The 13,128-nt window shown below is 47.0% G+C and overlaps 1 protein-coding gene across 7 annotated transcripts in view; it reads left to right on the top strand.

The window, feature by feature from the left end:
- Positions 1-230: 230 nt before the first annotated feature.
- Positions 231-13,128, top strand: part of tsga10 (testis specific, 10) — a 261,516-nt gene continuing 248,618 nt past the window's right edge. For 4 of the 7 annotated variants that reach the window (XM_072477170.1, XM_072477174.1, XM_072477173.1 and 1 more), the window contains exon 1: positions 726-854. In XM_072477170.1, coding sequence (XP_072333271.1) covers positions 801-854 — 54 coding nt within the window. In that variant the 5' untranslated portion in view covers positions 726-800. Of the gene's footprint in view, positions 342-725; positions 855-13,128 lie in introns of those variants that run through there. The other 3 variants (XM_072477177.1, XM_072477171.1, XM_072477175.1) reach the window with 3 other exon arrangements.

A 13,128-nucleotide genomic window follows, 5' to 3' on the forward strand; every position in this document is an offset into this window, starting at 1 on the left:
ACAATTCCCCCGCCCCCAACTGCGATTGGTTAAAACGACTTGGCAACTCGGCTGGGGAATATTGCTGATTGGCTCTTTGGGGCCGGACCTTCCCCCTTACCCCGCCCCCAACTGCGGTTGGTTAAAACGACTTGGCAACTCGGCTGGGGAATATTGCTGATTGGCTCTTTGGGGCCCGACCTTCCCCCTTACCGCGAGAGACCTAATGGCTCTTGGTGGGGGGCGGGGGAGCGGGGAGGAGTGCGCAGGTGCAGCCGCTTATCGGCTGCCCAGCCGGCCCGCAGGTGTGATTCTCACCTGAGCGTCGACAAGTTAAGTTGCCCCACTGTGAGGAGCCAGAGGTTTGTGCTGATGGTTATGTATATTTTTTTAAATACAAAAAAGTATGTAGATATCCCTTGCCTTGCTTAGCTCAGCGTGCACCATGGAGAGAGCGAGGTCGTTCGGTCAAGCCGGTGGTGTGTGCTCGTTTTTTGTTTGCTGTAGTTAAATAGTTGACATGTCAGATTGTGTGTGTAGGCCCCACCCTGCCCTGAGCTCCTCTCTTCCCCCTCTCCCTCCTTTCAGTCTCTTCTCCCATCTCTCTCTTCCCCCGCCCCCCTCCCCTGATGTCACAATGCTGCACCGCCTGTGGTACAGGTGAGAGCCGGCAGCTGGGTGTCAGCTTGAAAGGGGTGTGGTGGGAGGGTGGGGTGTTGGTTGGACTGGGCAAGAAGGTTTTAAGAAAATACACCCGATACCACCCACCCACCATCAAAACTCACCCTGGAGAAGGCACATCTCACCGCTCTCCCTCCAGCATGTCTTCAGAGTTGCCTGCGCGCAGGTGGAGTTGGGCAGCCTGCGACTTCAAGGTAAACCTGTAACTATATGCATGGGCATGAGTTTTACAACAACACAAAAACAGCAACCCAAGGCTGTCCGACTTCAACTCCACGGGAACCCTTCCACTACTTCGCATCCTCAACATATTGTTTTTTGAACATCCGGCAATTCTCAAAGCATCTTTTAAAAAATACTCCCCCCTCCCCCCAACTTAATACTGCATTGCTTTTTAATGACCCCACTCCTCGTTTCGGAAATGAGACAAACCGTTTGCACGTAAATCTGAACCAACTTTTTTTTAAAAAAAAGGATGCCTCAACAAAAGAGTTTACACAGCATCTATTGAAACAATCATAAAAGCCACTGGTTGCTATAGCAACGGCTTACTCCATTACTATTTTCTCAGGATCAACCAGGTTAAGGAAGCTTCTTCCTCATTCAAAGAAAACGTCTTTTTAAACAAAACTGATCTCGATTCAATGACCAGGCTAACAGAATTTCAAATTTAATTAACGTGTCTCTTTTGTGTAAATAAGCGTGTCAAGGTGCAGGGTACTAGGTTTCATAAATGCAAAAGCAAAGAGGCAATGTTACACCTATTAAAAAGGTTGTGTTTTTTTAAAAACAGAAAATGGGTGCAGATTTGGATATCCTATCTGGATTAGTAATCTAGCAACTGTGATTCAATCCCACCATAACCGTATCAAAACCTGGATATAAAACGTTTGTGATGGTGACTTATTTTTGTTTCAAAAAGCAAACTCATTGAGTTGGAGTGAAGATATGCAAGATATCTCCTCAAATGTCAGTTCACTCCATACTGAACTCCTCCTCTGCATCTCCAATCTTTGGATGCTCATTGCCATGCTTTCCCCCCCCCCCCCCCCCAATCTATCTTGTGCTGTGTTAAGTTCCTTTAATTCTCAACAGTGGAGAGATTTTCGTTCTAACTAAAAGGTGAGATTCAACCTACATGTGCAGAGCACATGGCCGATTTCATGATTTAAAAAAAAATAAATAATGGACACTAGATGTCTTTGGCAAGACCAGCATTTATTGTTTATCCCTAATTGTTCCTGAGAAGATACTGTGAACCACTTCCTTGAACCACTGCAGTCAGTGGTACCCCAGTACTGTTGGGGTGTGCCAGAATTTTGACCTCGTGATGCTGAGGTTCCAAGTTGGGATGGTGTGTGACCTGAAGGGGAACTTGCAGCTGGTACAAATTTCTGGTCTGGAAGGTGTTGAAGGAGCTTTGGTGAGTTGCTGCAGTCATCTTGTGAAACGTTATACTCTGCTGCCCCATGTGTGCTAATGGGTGTGCCAATGTAGTGGGGTGCTTTTTTTTTCTGGATATTGTTGGAGCTGTAATCATCCAGGTAAAAGGGTAGTATTCCATCCTGATTTCTGCCCAAGATCGCAAGAACCTTCAGAGAGTCGTGAACACAGCCCAGTCCATCACACAAACCTGCCTTCCATCTATTGACTCTATCTACACCTCCCGCTGCCTTGGGAAAGCAGGCTGCATAATCAAAGGCCCCTCCCACCCGGCTTACTCGCTCTTCCAACTTCTTCCACTCGTCCAACTTCTTCCATCGAGCAGGAGATATAAAAGTCCGAGAACATGCACAAACAACTTCAAAAACAGCTTCTTCCCTGCTGTTACCAGATTCCTAAACGACCTTCTGATGGATTGACCTGATTAATGCAACACTCCTGTATGCTTCACCCGATGTCTGTGTCTATGTATTTACATTGGGTACCTTGTGTTGCCCTATTTATCTTTTTATTTTATTTTCATTTACTAAATGAGCTGCTCGCAGAAAAATACTTTTCATTGTACCTTAGTACATGTGACAATAAACAAATCCAATTTATATTCTTTCATGGAATTTGGGCATTGCTGTCTCGGCCAGCACTTGTTGCTTATTCCTAGTTGGTGGTGGTGAGACACCTTCATTTAAAAAAAAAAAAAAATTTTTAGAGTACCCAATTTTTTTTTCTCCAATTAAGGGACAATTAAGCATGGCTAATCCACCTATTCTGCACCTCTTTTGGGTTGTGGGGGTTAAACCCACGCAGACACGGGAGAATGTGTCTCCTCCAGGGATCCCCTGAGGTCGTTCCCCTGAGTGGTCCACATTGGCACCAACGACATAGGTAGGAAAGGGGACAAGGATGTCAGGCAGGCTTTCAGGGAGCTAGGATGGAAGCTCAGAACTAGAACAAACAGAGTTGTTATCTCTGGGTTGTTGCCCGTGCCACGTGATAGTGAGATGAGGAATAGGGAGAGAGAGCATTTAAACATGTGGCTACAGGGATGGTGCAGGCGGGAGGGATTCAGATTTTTGGATAACTGGGGCTCTTTCTGGGGAAGGTGGGACCTCTACAGACAGGATGGTCTACATCTGAACCTGAGGGGCACAAATATCCTGGGGGGGAGATTTGTTAGTGCTCTTTGGGGGGGTTTAAACTAATGCAGCAGGGGCATGGGAACCTGGATTGTAGTTTTAGGGTAAGGGAGAATGAGAGTATAGAGGTCAGGAGCTCAGATTTGACGTCACAGGAGGGGGCCAGTGTTCAGGTAGGTGGTTTGAAGTGTGTCTACTTCAATGCCAGGAGTATACGAAACAAGGTAGGGGAACTGGCAGCGTGGGTTGGTACCTGGGACTTCGATGTTGTGGCCATTTCGGAGACATGGATAGAGCAGGGACAGGAATGGATGTTGCAGGTTCCGGGGTTTAGGTGTTTTAGTAAGCTCAGAGAAGGAGGCAAAAGAGGGGGAGGTGTGGCGCTGCTAGTCAAGAGCAGTATTACGGTGGCGGAGAGGATGCTAGATGGGGACTCTTCTTCCGAGGTAGTATTGGCTGAAGTTAGAAACAGGAAAGGAGAGGTCACCCTGTTGGGAGTTTTTTATAGGCCTCCTAATAGTTCTAGGGATGTAGAGGAAAGGATGGCGAAGATGATTCTGGATATGAGCGAAAGTAACAGGGTAGTTATTATGGGAGACTTTAACTTTCCAAATATTGACTGGAAAAGATATAGTTCGAGTACAATCGATGGGTCGTTTTTTGTACAGTGTGTGCAGGAGGGTTTCCTGAAACAATATGTTGACAGGCCAACAAGAGGCGAGGCCACGTTGGATTTGGTTTTGGATAATGAACCAGGCCAGGTGTTGGATTTGGAGGTAGGAGAGCACTTTGGGGACAGTGACCACAATTCGGTGACGTTGACGTTAATGATGGAAAGGGATAAGTATACACCGCAGGGCAAGAGTTATAGCTGGGGGAAGGGCAATTATGATGCCATTAGATGTGACTTGGGGGGGATAAGGTGGAGAAGTAGGCTGCAAGTGTTGGGCACACTGGATAAGTGGGGCTTGTTCAAGGATCAGCTACTGCGTGTTCTTGATAAGTATGTACCGGTCAGACAGGGAGGAAGGCATCGAGCGAGGGAACCGTGGTTTACCAAGGAAGTGGAATCTCTTGTTAAGAGGAAGAAGGAGGCCTATGTGAAGATGAAGTGTGAAGTTTCGGTTGGGGCGATGGATAGTTACAAGGTAGCGAGGAAGGATCTAAAGAGAGAGCTAAGACGAGCAAGGAGGGGACATGAGAAGTATTTGGCAGGAAGGATCAAGGAAAACCCAAAAGCTTTCTATAGGTATGTCAGGAATAAGCGAATGACTAGGGAAAGAGTAGGACCAGTCAAGGACAGGGATGGGAAATTGTGTGTGGAGTCTGAAGAGATAGGCGAGATACTAAATGAATATTTTTCGTCAGTATTCACTCAGGAAAAAGATAATGTTGTGGAGGAGAATGCTGAGCCCCAGGCTAATAGAATAGATGGCATTGAGGTACGTAGGGAAGAGGTGTTGGCAATTCTGGACAGGCTGAAAATAGATAAGTCCCCGGGACCTGATGGGATTTATCCTAGGATTCTCTGGGAGGCCAGGGAAGAGATTGCTGGACCTTTGGCTTTGATTTTTATGTCATCATTGGCTACAGGAATAGTGCCAGAGGACTGGAGGACAGCAAATGTGGTCCCTTTGTTCAAAAAGGGGAGCAGAGACAACCCCGGCAACTATAGACCGGTGAGCCTCACGTCTGTAGTGGGTAAAGTCTTGGAGGGGATTATAAGAGACAAGATTTATAATCATCTAGATAGGAATAATATGATCAGGGATAGTCAGCATGGCTTTGTGAAGGGTAGGTCATGCCTCACAAACCTTATTGAGTTCTTTGAGAAGGTGACTGAACAGGTAGACGAGGGTAGAGCAGTTGATGTGGTGTATATGGATTTCAGCAAAGCGTTTGATAAGGTTCCCCACGGTAGGCTATTGCAAAAAATACGGAGGCTGGGGATTGAGGGTGATTTAGAGATGTGGATCAGAAATTGGCTAGCTGAAAGAAGACAGAGGGTGGTGGTTGATGAGAAATGTTCAGAATGGAGTACAGTCACAAGTGGAGTACCACAAGGATCTGTTCTGGGACCGTTGCTGTTTGTCATTTTTATCAATGACCTAGAGGAAGGCGCAGAAGGGTGGGTGAGTAAATTTGCAGACGATACTAAAGTCGGTGGTGTTGTCGACAGTGTGGAAGGATGTAGCAGGTTACAGAGGGATATAGATAAGCTGCAGAGCTGGGCTGAGAGGTGGCAAATGGAGTTTAATGTAGAGAAGTGTGAGGTGATTCACTTTGGAAGGAATAACAGGAATGCGGAATATTTGGCTAATGGTAAAGTTCTTGAAAGTGTGGATGAGCAGAGGGATCTAGGTGTCCATGTACATAGATCCCTGAAAGTTGCCACCCAGGTTGATAGTGTTGTGAAGAAGGCCTATGGAGTGTTGGCCTTTATTGGTAGAGGGATTGAGTTCCGGAGTCGGGAGGTCATGTTGCAGCTGTACAGAACTCTGGTACGGCCGCATTTGGAGTATTGCGTACAGTTCTGGTCACCGCATTATAGGAAGGACGTGGAGGCTTTGGAGCGGGTGCAGAGGAGATTTACCAGGATGTTGCCTGGTATGGAGGGAAAATCTTATGAGGAAAGGCTGATGGACTTGAGGTTGTTTTTGTTGGAGAGAAGAAGGTTAAGAGGAGACTTAATAGAGGCATACAAAATGATCAGGGGGTTGGATAGGGTGGACAGTGAGAGCCTTCTCCTGCGGATGGATATGGCTGGCACGAGGAGACATAACTTTAAACTGAGGGGTAATAGATATAGGACAGAGGTCAGAGGTAGGTTCTTTACGCAAAGAGTAGTGAGGCCGTGGAATGCCCTACCTGCTACAGTAGTGAACTCGCCAACATTGAGGGCATTTAAAAGTTTATTGGATAAACATATGGATGATAATGGCATAGTGTAGGTTAGATGGCTTTTGTTTCGGTGCAACATCGTGGGCCAAAGGGCCTGTACTGCGCTGTATTGTTCTATTCTATTCTATTCTAATGTGCAAACTTCACACGGACAGTGACCCAGGCCCGGGATCGAACCTGGGACCTCTGCGCCATGAGGCAGCAGTGCTAACCACTGTGCCACCGTGCTGCCCCAATGAGACATCTTCCTGAATTGCTAGAATCTGTGAGGAGTAGAAGATGAAAAGGTCTTGGGGAGTTAGGAGGTGAGATTATTATATGATACATCTTCCTGTAGGAAGTGAGTCTGGGGAGAACTGAATCGTATCTTGCATTGGTCTTCACTATAGAGCAGGGTTTTTCAAACTCAGGGTTTCAACCTGCGGGCGGGTGTCGGGGGAGTCGCAGAACGATCAGTTGTAGGGTTCCTATTGCGGGAAGAAGACCCCAATGGCTTTTAAGAATGCCGGCTGCGGGCAGTCCCCGATAGTTTGCGGCATCTGAGGGGACAGCGCGACGCTGGACTGTGTGCTGGTCACCGCGTGGGGGGGTTCGGGGACATGGGCTGATGGGCGTCCATGGGCTACTGGAGAGTGCGAAGGAAGCCAAGCCAGGTTTGTGGCGAGGAATACCGATAAAACAAGGCCAGTCAATAGGGCTGATACATGTTAACACTGGAAAAGTGTCGCCCCTGTCTGGAAACCAGGAAGTAAGTGCTTTTGGTAAGAATGGAGCAGGAGATGACTTGGATTTTAGGACAATGTAATGCAGTGGAACCAGTAAGAAATAGTGTGACATTGTAAGTGTTTGACAAGTTACTTCATTTCCTCTAAAGTCATAGTTTGTAAAGTAAAAACAAGATTATACTTTATATCGATACTTGTTTAAATTTCTAAAGACATGGGAATATATTGAAAACAAAATTTGTGTGTAAATGTAAGAATGCACAAGTTCAACGGAAATTGTTTTAATTTTCAGTAGTAAAGAGTCATAAACTTAGAAAAATCAGGTATTGGAAATAAAGTTTCTAAATGTATACTGGCACTTGAAATAATGTTAGTTAGTGGTGTTGGTGCTGATAAATCTGGCTCGCTTATAGCAGTGGCAGAATTGAAGACCGCTTTTTATTGTGTCTAGCACTATAGTCAGCTTTTGGCTTCCATTGTCTTGGAATTCAAGCTAAATGGGTTCTGGTGTAAAAGTAGCTTTAGAGCCACAAGAGTTCCTGAGATTATTGTGTGGTTATTCTTCACAATTCTACGATCCTTTGCCTTCTGCTGACAGCAGTTTGACATTGTTACTGATTGTCCACTTAGCTGTAGAAAGTGCATGGGAAAGGCGGAAACAATAATTCTTGTCAAACAAAATCATGGATTTGTGCAAAGCATATATGAGGGATGCTTAATTTGTGTCTAAAATTATATGCGAGCAGTGGCCCAACTATGAGCAAGCTATTAACATGTGGTTTTGTAGTAATAAATGGGAGTAAACAAATACATTTGGATGGTCGACCTTCCATTATTGCTAAGTGAGACAAAGCCAGTCAAACATGTAGGCAGGAAGTCTGGTTCTAGTGATTTTTCTTTCCCACTATTATAAACTGTAGTGCATTCAAAAGTAAATTGAGGGAAAACAAAATATGGCAGCTTCCTCTTGATTGTAACTCCACAACTGCAACTAGAGTTGATATAACTTTCCTTTGATATGCAGTGTCAACAGAAATCAAAGCACATGATTTTCAGCTGCACTAGTATCAAGACTTCTGCATAAAATGCCTATCTGGTTTTCAGTATGTGTAGGTAGGTGCACATGGTATGTTGGACATTAGTAATGTTTTCAGGAGTCTTGAGGCTTGGTTGGCAGGGACAGTGTTCCTTTCCATATAATTCATTTCCTGCTGATTGGGCAATTATTTCATAGTACTACCAGATTTCTGCAGGTAAACCATAAGACATGGGAGCAGAAATATGCCATTCAGCCCATTGAGTCTATTCTGCCAATTTTGATCTGATAATCCTCAACTCCTGCCTTATTCCCATAACCCTTGATTCCGTATTGATTAAAAATCAGTCTCTCTCGGACTTCCGGTGGAGGCTGTGGAGTAGGAGGTCGCACATTTGGTAGCGCCCGCTCGTGATGGACCTTTTGGACCTTTTCCCCTGACTTTTTTTGAGTTTCCTTTTATAAAATCGGGAGTGGATGGGACAGTGAGGAGGAATCCCATACCAGTATATGGAGGTGTGGACCAGAAGTGATCGCATAAGAAGGAACAATTGAGTAGAGAAGGCACGTGTGAAACCCACAGCACAGAAAAACATGGCGGAGGTGCAGGATAGTGGCTCAGCGGCACAGTGGTCAACGGAGCAACTGGTGAAATTTATTCAGGAGGGTTTCGCCAAGCAAAAGGAGGATGGCCTAGACCCGATCAAGGCATCAATCGACCGGATGGGTCAGAGGCTGGAAGATCGGGCGATCCAGAAGGTTGAGGAGAAGGATGTCGAGCATGAAGAACACCTAACTGCTGGAATTACAGGTGGGACTGATTAGGGATCAGCAGAAAAGACTGCAGGAGAAGGTGGAGGACCTGGAGAACGGGTCCCGTCGACAGAACTTGAGGATCGTTGGCCTCCCTGAGGGCTGCGAGGGAACGGATGCAAGGGCATATGTGGCGAATATGCTTGAAGTGGACAGAGCGCACAGAACGCTTGCTTGCGAGGAGGCTGCGTGTGAACGAGCTACCGAGGGCGATGGTGGTGCGAATGCACCGGTTCCTGGATCAGAAACAGATTTTGAAGTGGGCAAGCAGTCATGGAGCTGGAAGTGGGAGAACAGCATCCTGCATATCTACCAGTACCTGGGTGTAGCCGAGTAAAATCGGTCCTTTTAAAGAAGGTGAAGTTTGGACTGCGTTATCCAGCTTGTTTATGGGTCACCTATGAAGAGCAGCAACTTTATTTTGAGACGCCAGATGAGGCGAAGGACTTTGTTAAAAGTGAAGGACAGGCAAGTGGCTGAAATCACTGAACACTCGAGACGGGTAATGCTCTATCGATTTTGTTAAAGTGATTCTCGTTGCACTCTATGAGAAATGTTTTTCTAATATTGATTCTTGGGCTGTTGCTCAGTTTTGTAAGTTAACTTGGTGCTGGTGGGGGAAGGGTGGCTGGATTTTCTTTGTTTCTTCTTTGGGTTTGGTTGGAACTGTGTTTTTTGAATATGTAGTCCTCTGTGTAACAAGGGGCTATTTCTGTTTCTAAAGTTAACTTTGTTCTATTGGGAGTTGGGTGGCGGGATTTTTCTTTTTCTACTGTTTGTTTATTGGGGACTGTGATGTTTTGAATATGTATGTCCAAGCCGGGGGAAGGAGGGAGAACAATGGAGATAGGATGTCTGGTGCCAAGAGCGGGAGCTACCAGGTTAGCTAGGTCAGCTGGCTCACGGAAGCACAGTGGGGGGCGAGCAGGTGATAAATTTGATATGGGGGGTTGGGATTTTGGTGCTGTTACTAGGGGGGAGGGAGGAGGGGAGCTGCTCTGCTGACAGGGGAGGAACTGTCACTGGGAGACAAATGGGAGGTTGAGGACGGCGGATGCCCGATGGCGGGCTTGAGGAGGCGAGGGGCGCAAGCTGGAAGCTGGCCTAAGAAGGATAATAGCTAGTTGACGGGGAGGGGGGGGGGGCAGGCAGCCCCCCAACTAGGCTAATTACTTGGAATGTCAGAGGGTTAAATGGGCTGGTCAAGAGGGCTTGTGTGTTCGCGCATCTGAGGGGATTGAAGGCAGACGTGGCAATGCTACAAGAGACACACCTAAAGGTTATAGATCAGATCAGATTGAGAAAGGGGGGGTTGGCCAGGTATTCCATTCAGGGCTGGACTCTTAAGACCAGTAGGGTTGCGATCCTGATTATCAAATGGGTGGCATTTGAGGCAGGGAGAATCGTGTCAGATACGGGGTGCAGGTACATAATGGTGAGTGGGAAACTGGAGGGGATGCGGGTGGTACTTGTGAACGTCTATGCACCAAACTGGGATGATGTGGAATTTATGAGGCGGGTGTTGGGTAAGATCCCAGACCTAGAGTCACATATTCTGATCATGGGGGGGAGACTTCAACGCAGTCATTGATCCAGGATTGGACCGGTCAAAATCTAGGACAGGGAGGGTGCCTGCCGTGGCGAGGGAATTGAAGGGGTTTATGGAGCAGATAGGGGGAGTGGACCCATGGAGGTTTGGACGGCTAAGAGCGAAGGAGTTTTCTTTTTTTCCCATGTCCACAAGGTATATTCTCAGATCAACTTTTTTTATTCCGAGCAGGGCTCTACTGCCTGGGGTGGTGGATCCCGAGTACTCTGCAATTACGATATCAGATCATGCCCCACATTGGGTTGATCTACGGATTGGTATGGCGAGAGGGCAGTGCCCGTTATGGAGGTTGGATGTGGGGCTATTAGCAGATGAGGTGGTCTGTGGGTGGGTGAGTAAGTCCATCCAAAACTATCTGGAAATAAATGTTACGGGGGAGGTCTCGGCAGCAACGGTGTGGGAAGCTCTGAAGGCAGTGGTCAGAGAGGAATTAATTTTGATACGGGCCCATAGAGAAAAGGTGGAGCGAGTAGAGAGATCGGTTGGTTGGGGATATACTCCAGGTGGATAGGAGATATTTGGAAGCCCCGGACACGGGGTTACTGAAGGAGCGGCGGAGGTTACAGGTGGAGTTTGGGCTGTTATCTACAGGGAAGGCGGTGGAACCACTGAGGAAGGCAAGGGGAGCAGTTTATGAGTACCCGGTAGAATTCTACAAGAACTTTTCGGAGATATTGAGTCAACTGCTGGTGAGGACATTTAATGAGGTGAGGGAGAGGCGAGTCATTCCCCCAACAATGTTGCAGGCCTCGATTTCACAGATTGTGAAACAGGAGAAGGACGTTGAGCAATGTGGGAAATACAGGCCAATTGAATGTGGATGCCAAACTGCTGGCTAAGGTACTCGCCATAAGGATAGAGGACTGTGTCTTGGGGGTGATAGGGGAAGAACTGACGGGATTTGTAAAGGGCAGGCAACTCACGGCCAATGTTAGAAGGCTCTTAAATGTTTTTATGATGCCCTCAGAGCGGGGGGTGGGGGAAGAGAGAGATGGAGGTGGTGGCGGCGATGGATGCGGAGAAGGCTTTTGATCAGCTGGAGTGGGATTACTTGAGGTGTTAGGAAAGTTCGGGTCTGGGTATGGTTGCTGTATCAGGCACCAGTAGCAAGTGTGCGCATGAATCGGTTGATGTTGGGCTATTTAAACTGCACCGAGGGACAAGACAAGGGTGTCCCCTCTCCACTCTGTTGTTTGCTCTGGCCTTGGAGCCATTGGCTATGGCTCTAAGAGCTTCTAGGAACTGGAAAGGGCTGGTTCGGGGGGGGGGGTGTGGAACACCGGGTCTCGCTTTATGCGGATGACCTGCTCCTGTACATTTTGGACCCGTTAATGTGGATTTGAGGGGAATTTGGCAGGTTTTCGGGGTATAAATTGAACATAGAACATAGATAGAAAAATACAGCACAGAACAGGCCCTTCGGCCCACGATGTTGTGGCGAACCTTTGTCCTAGATTAATCATAGATTATCATTGAATTTACAGTGCAGAAGGAGGCCGTTCGGCCCATTGAGTCTGCACCAGCTCTTGGAAAGAGCACCCTACCCAAAGTCAACACCTCCACCCAACACTAAGGGAAATTTTGGACATTTAAGGGCAATTTATCATGGCCAATCCACCTAACCTGCACATCTTTGAACTGTGGGAGGAAACCGGAGCACCCGGAGGAAACCCACGCAGACACGGGGAGGATGTGCAGACTCCGCACAGACAGTGACCCAAGCCGGAATCGAACCTGGGACCCTGGAGCTATGAAGCAATTGTGCTATCCACAATGCTACCGTGCTGCCCTTAAGAACAAATAAATCTACACTATATCATTTTACCGTAATCCATGTACCTATCCAGTAGCTGCTTGAAGGTCCCTAATGTTTCCGACTCAACTACTTCCACAGGCAGTGCATTCCATACCCCCACTACTCTCTGGGTAAAGAACCTACCTCTGACATCCCCCCTATATCTTCCACCGTTCACCTTAAATTTATGTCCCCATGTAATAGTTTGTTCCACCCAGGGAAAAAGTCTCTGACTGTCTACTCTATCCCCCTGATCATCTTGCAAACCTCTATCAAGTCGCCCCTCATCCTTCTCCGTTCTAATGAGAAAAGACCAAGCAACATCAACCTTTCCTCGTAAGACCTTCTCTCCATTCCAGGCAACATCCTGGTAAATCTCCTTTGCACCTTTTCTAAAGCTTCCACATCTTTCCTAAAACGAGGCGACCAGAACTGTACACAGTACTCCAAATGTGGCCTTACCAAAGTTTTGTACAGCTGCATCATCACCTCACGGCTCTTAAATTCAATCCCTCTGTTAATGAACGCGAGCACACCATAGGCCTTCTTTACAGCTCTATCCACTTGAGTGGCAACTTTCAAAGATGTATGAACATAGACCCCAAGATCTCTCTGCTCCTCCACATTGCCAAGAACTCTACTGTTAACCCAGTATTCCGCATTCTTATTTATCCTTCCAAAATGGACAACCTCACACTTTTCAGGGTTAAACTCCATCTGCCACTTCTCAGCCCAGCTCTGCATCCTATCTATGTCTCTTTGCAGCCGACAACTGCCCTCCTCACTATCCACAACTCCACCAATCTTCGTATCGTCTGCAAATTTACTGACCCACCCTTCAACTCCCTCATCCAAGTCATTAATGAAAATCACAAACAGCAGAGGACCCAGAACTGATCCCTGCAGTGTGCCACTGGTAACTGGGATCCAGGCTGAATATTTGCCATCCACCACCACTCTCTGACTTCTATCGGTTAGCCAGTTCGTTGTCCAACTGGACAAATTTCCCACTA

Source organism: Scyliorhinus torazame, chromosome 15 (assembly GCF_047496885.1).
Source record: "Scyliorhinus torazame isolate Kashiwa2021f chromosome 15, sScyTor2.1, whole genome shotgun sequence".
Lineage (NCBI taxonomy): Eukaryota > Metazoa > Chordata > Chondrichthyes > Carcharhiniformes > Scyliorhinidae > Scyliorhinus > Scyliorhinus torazame.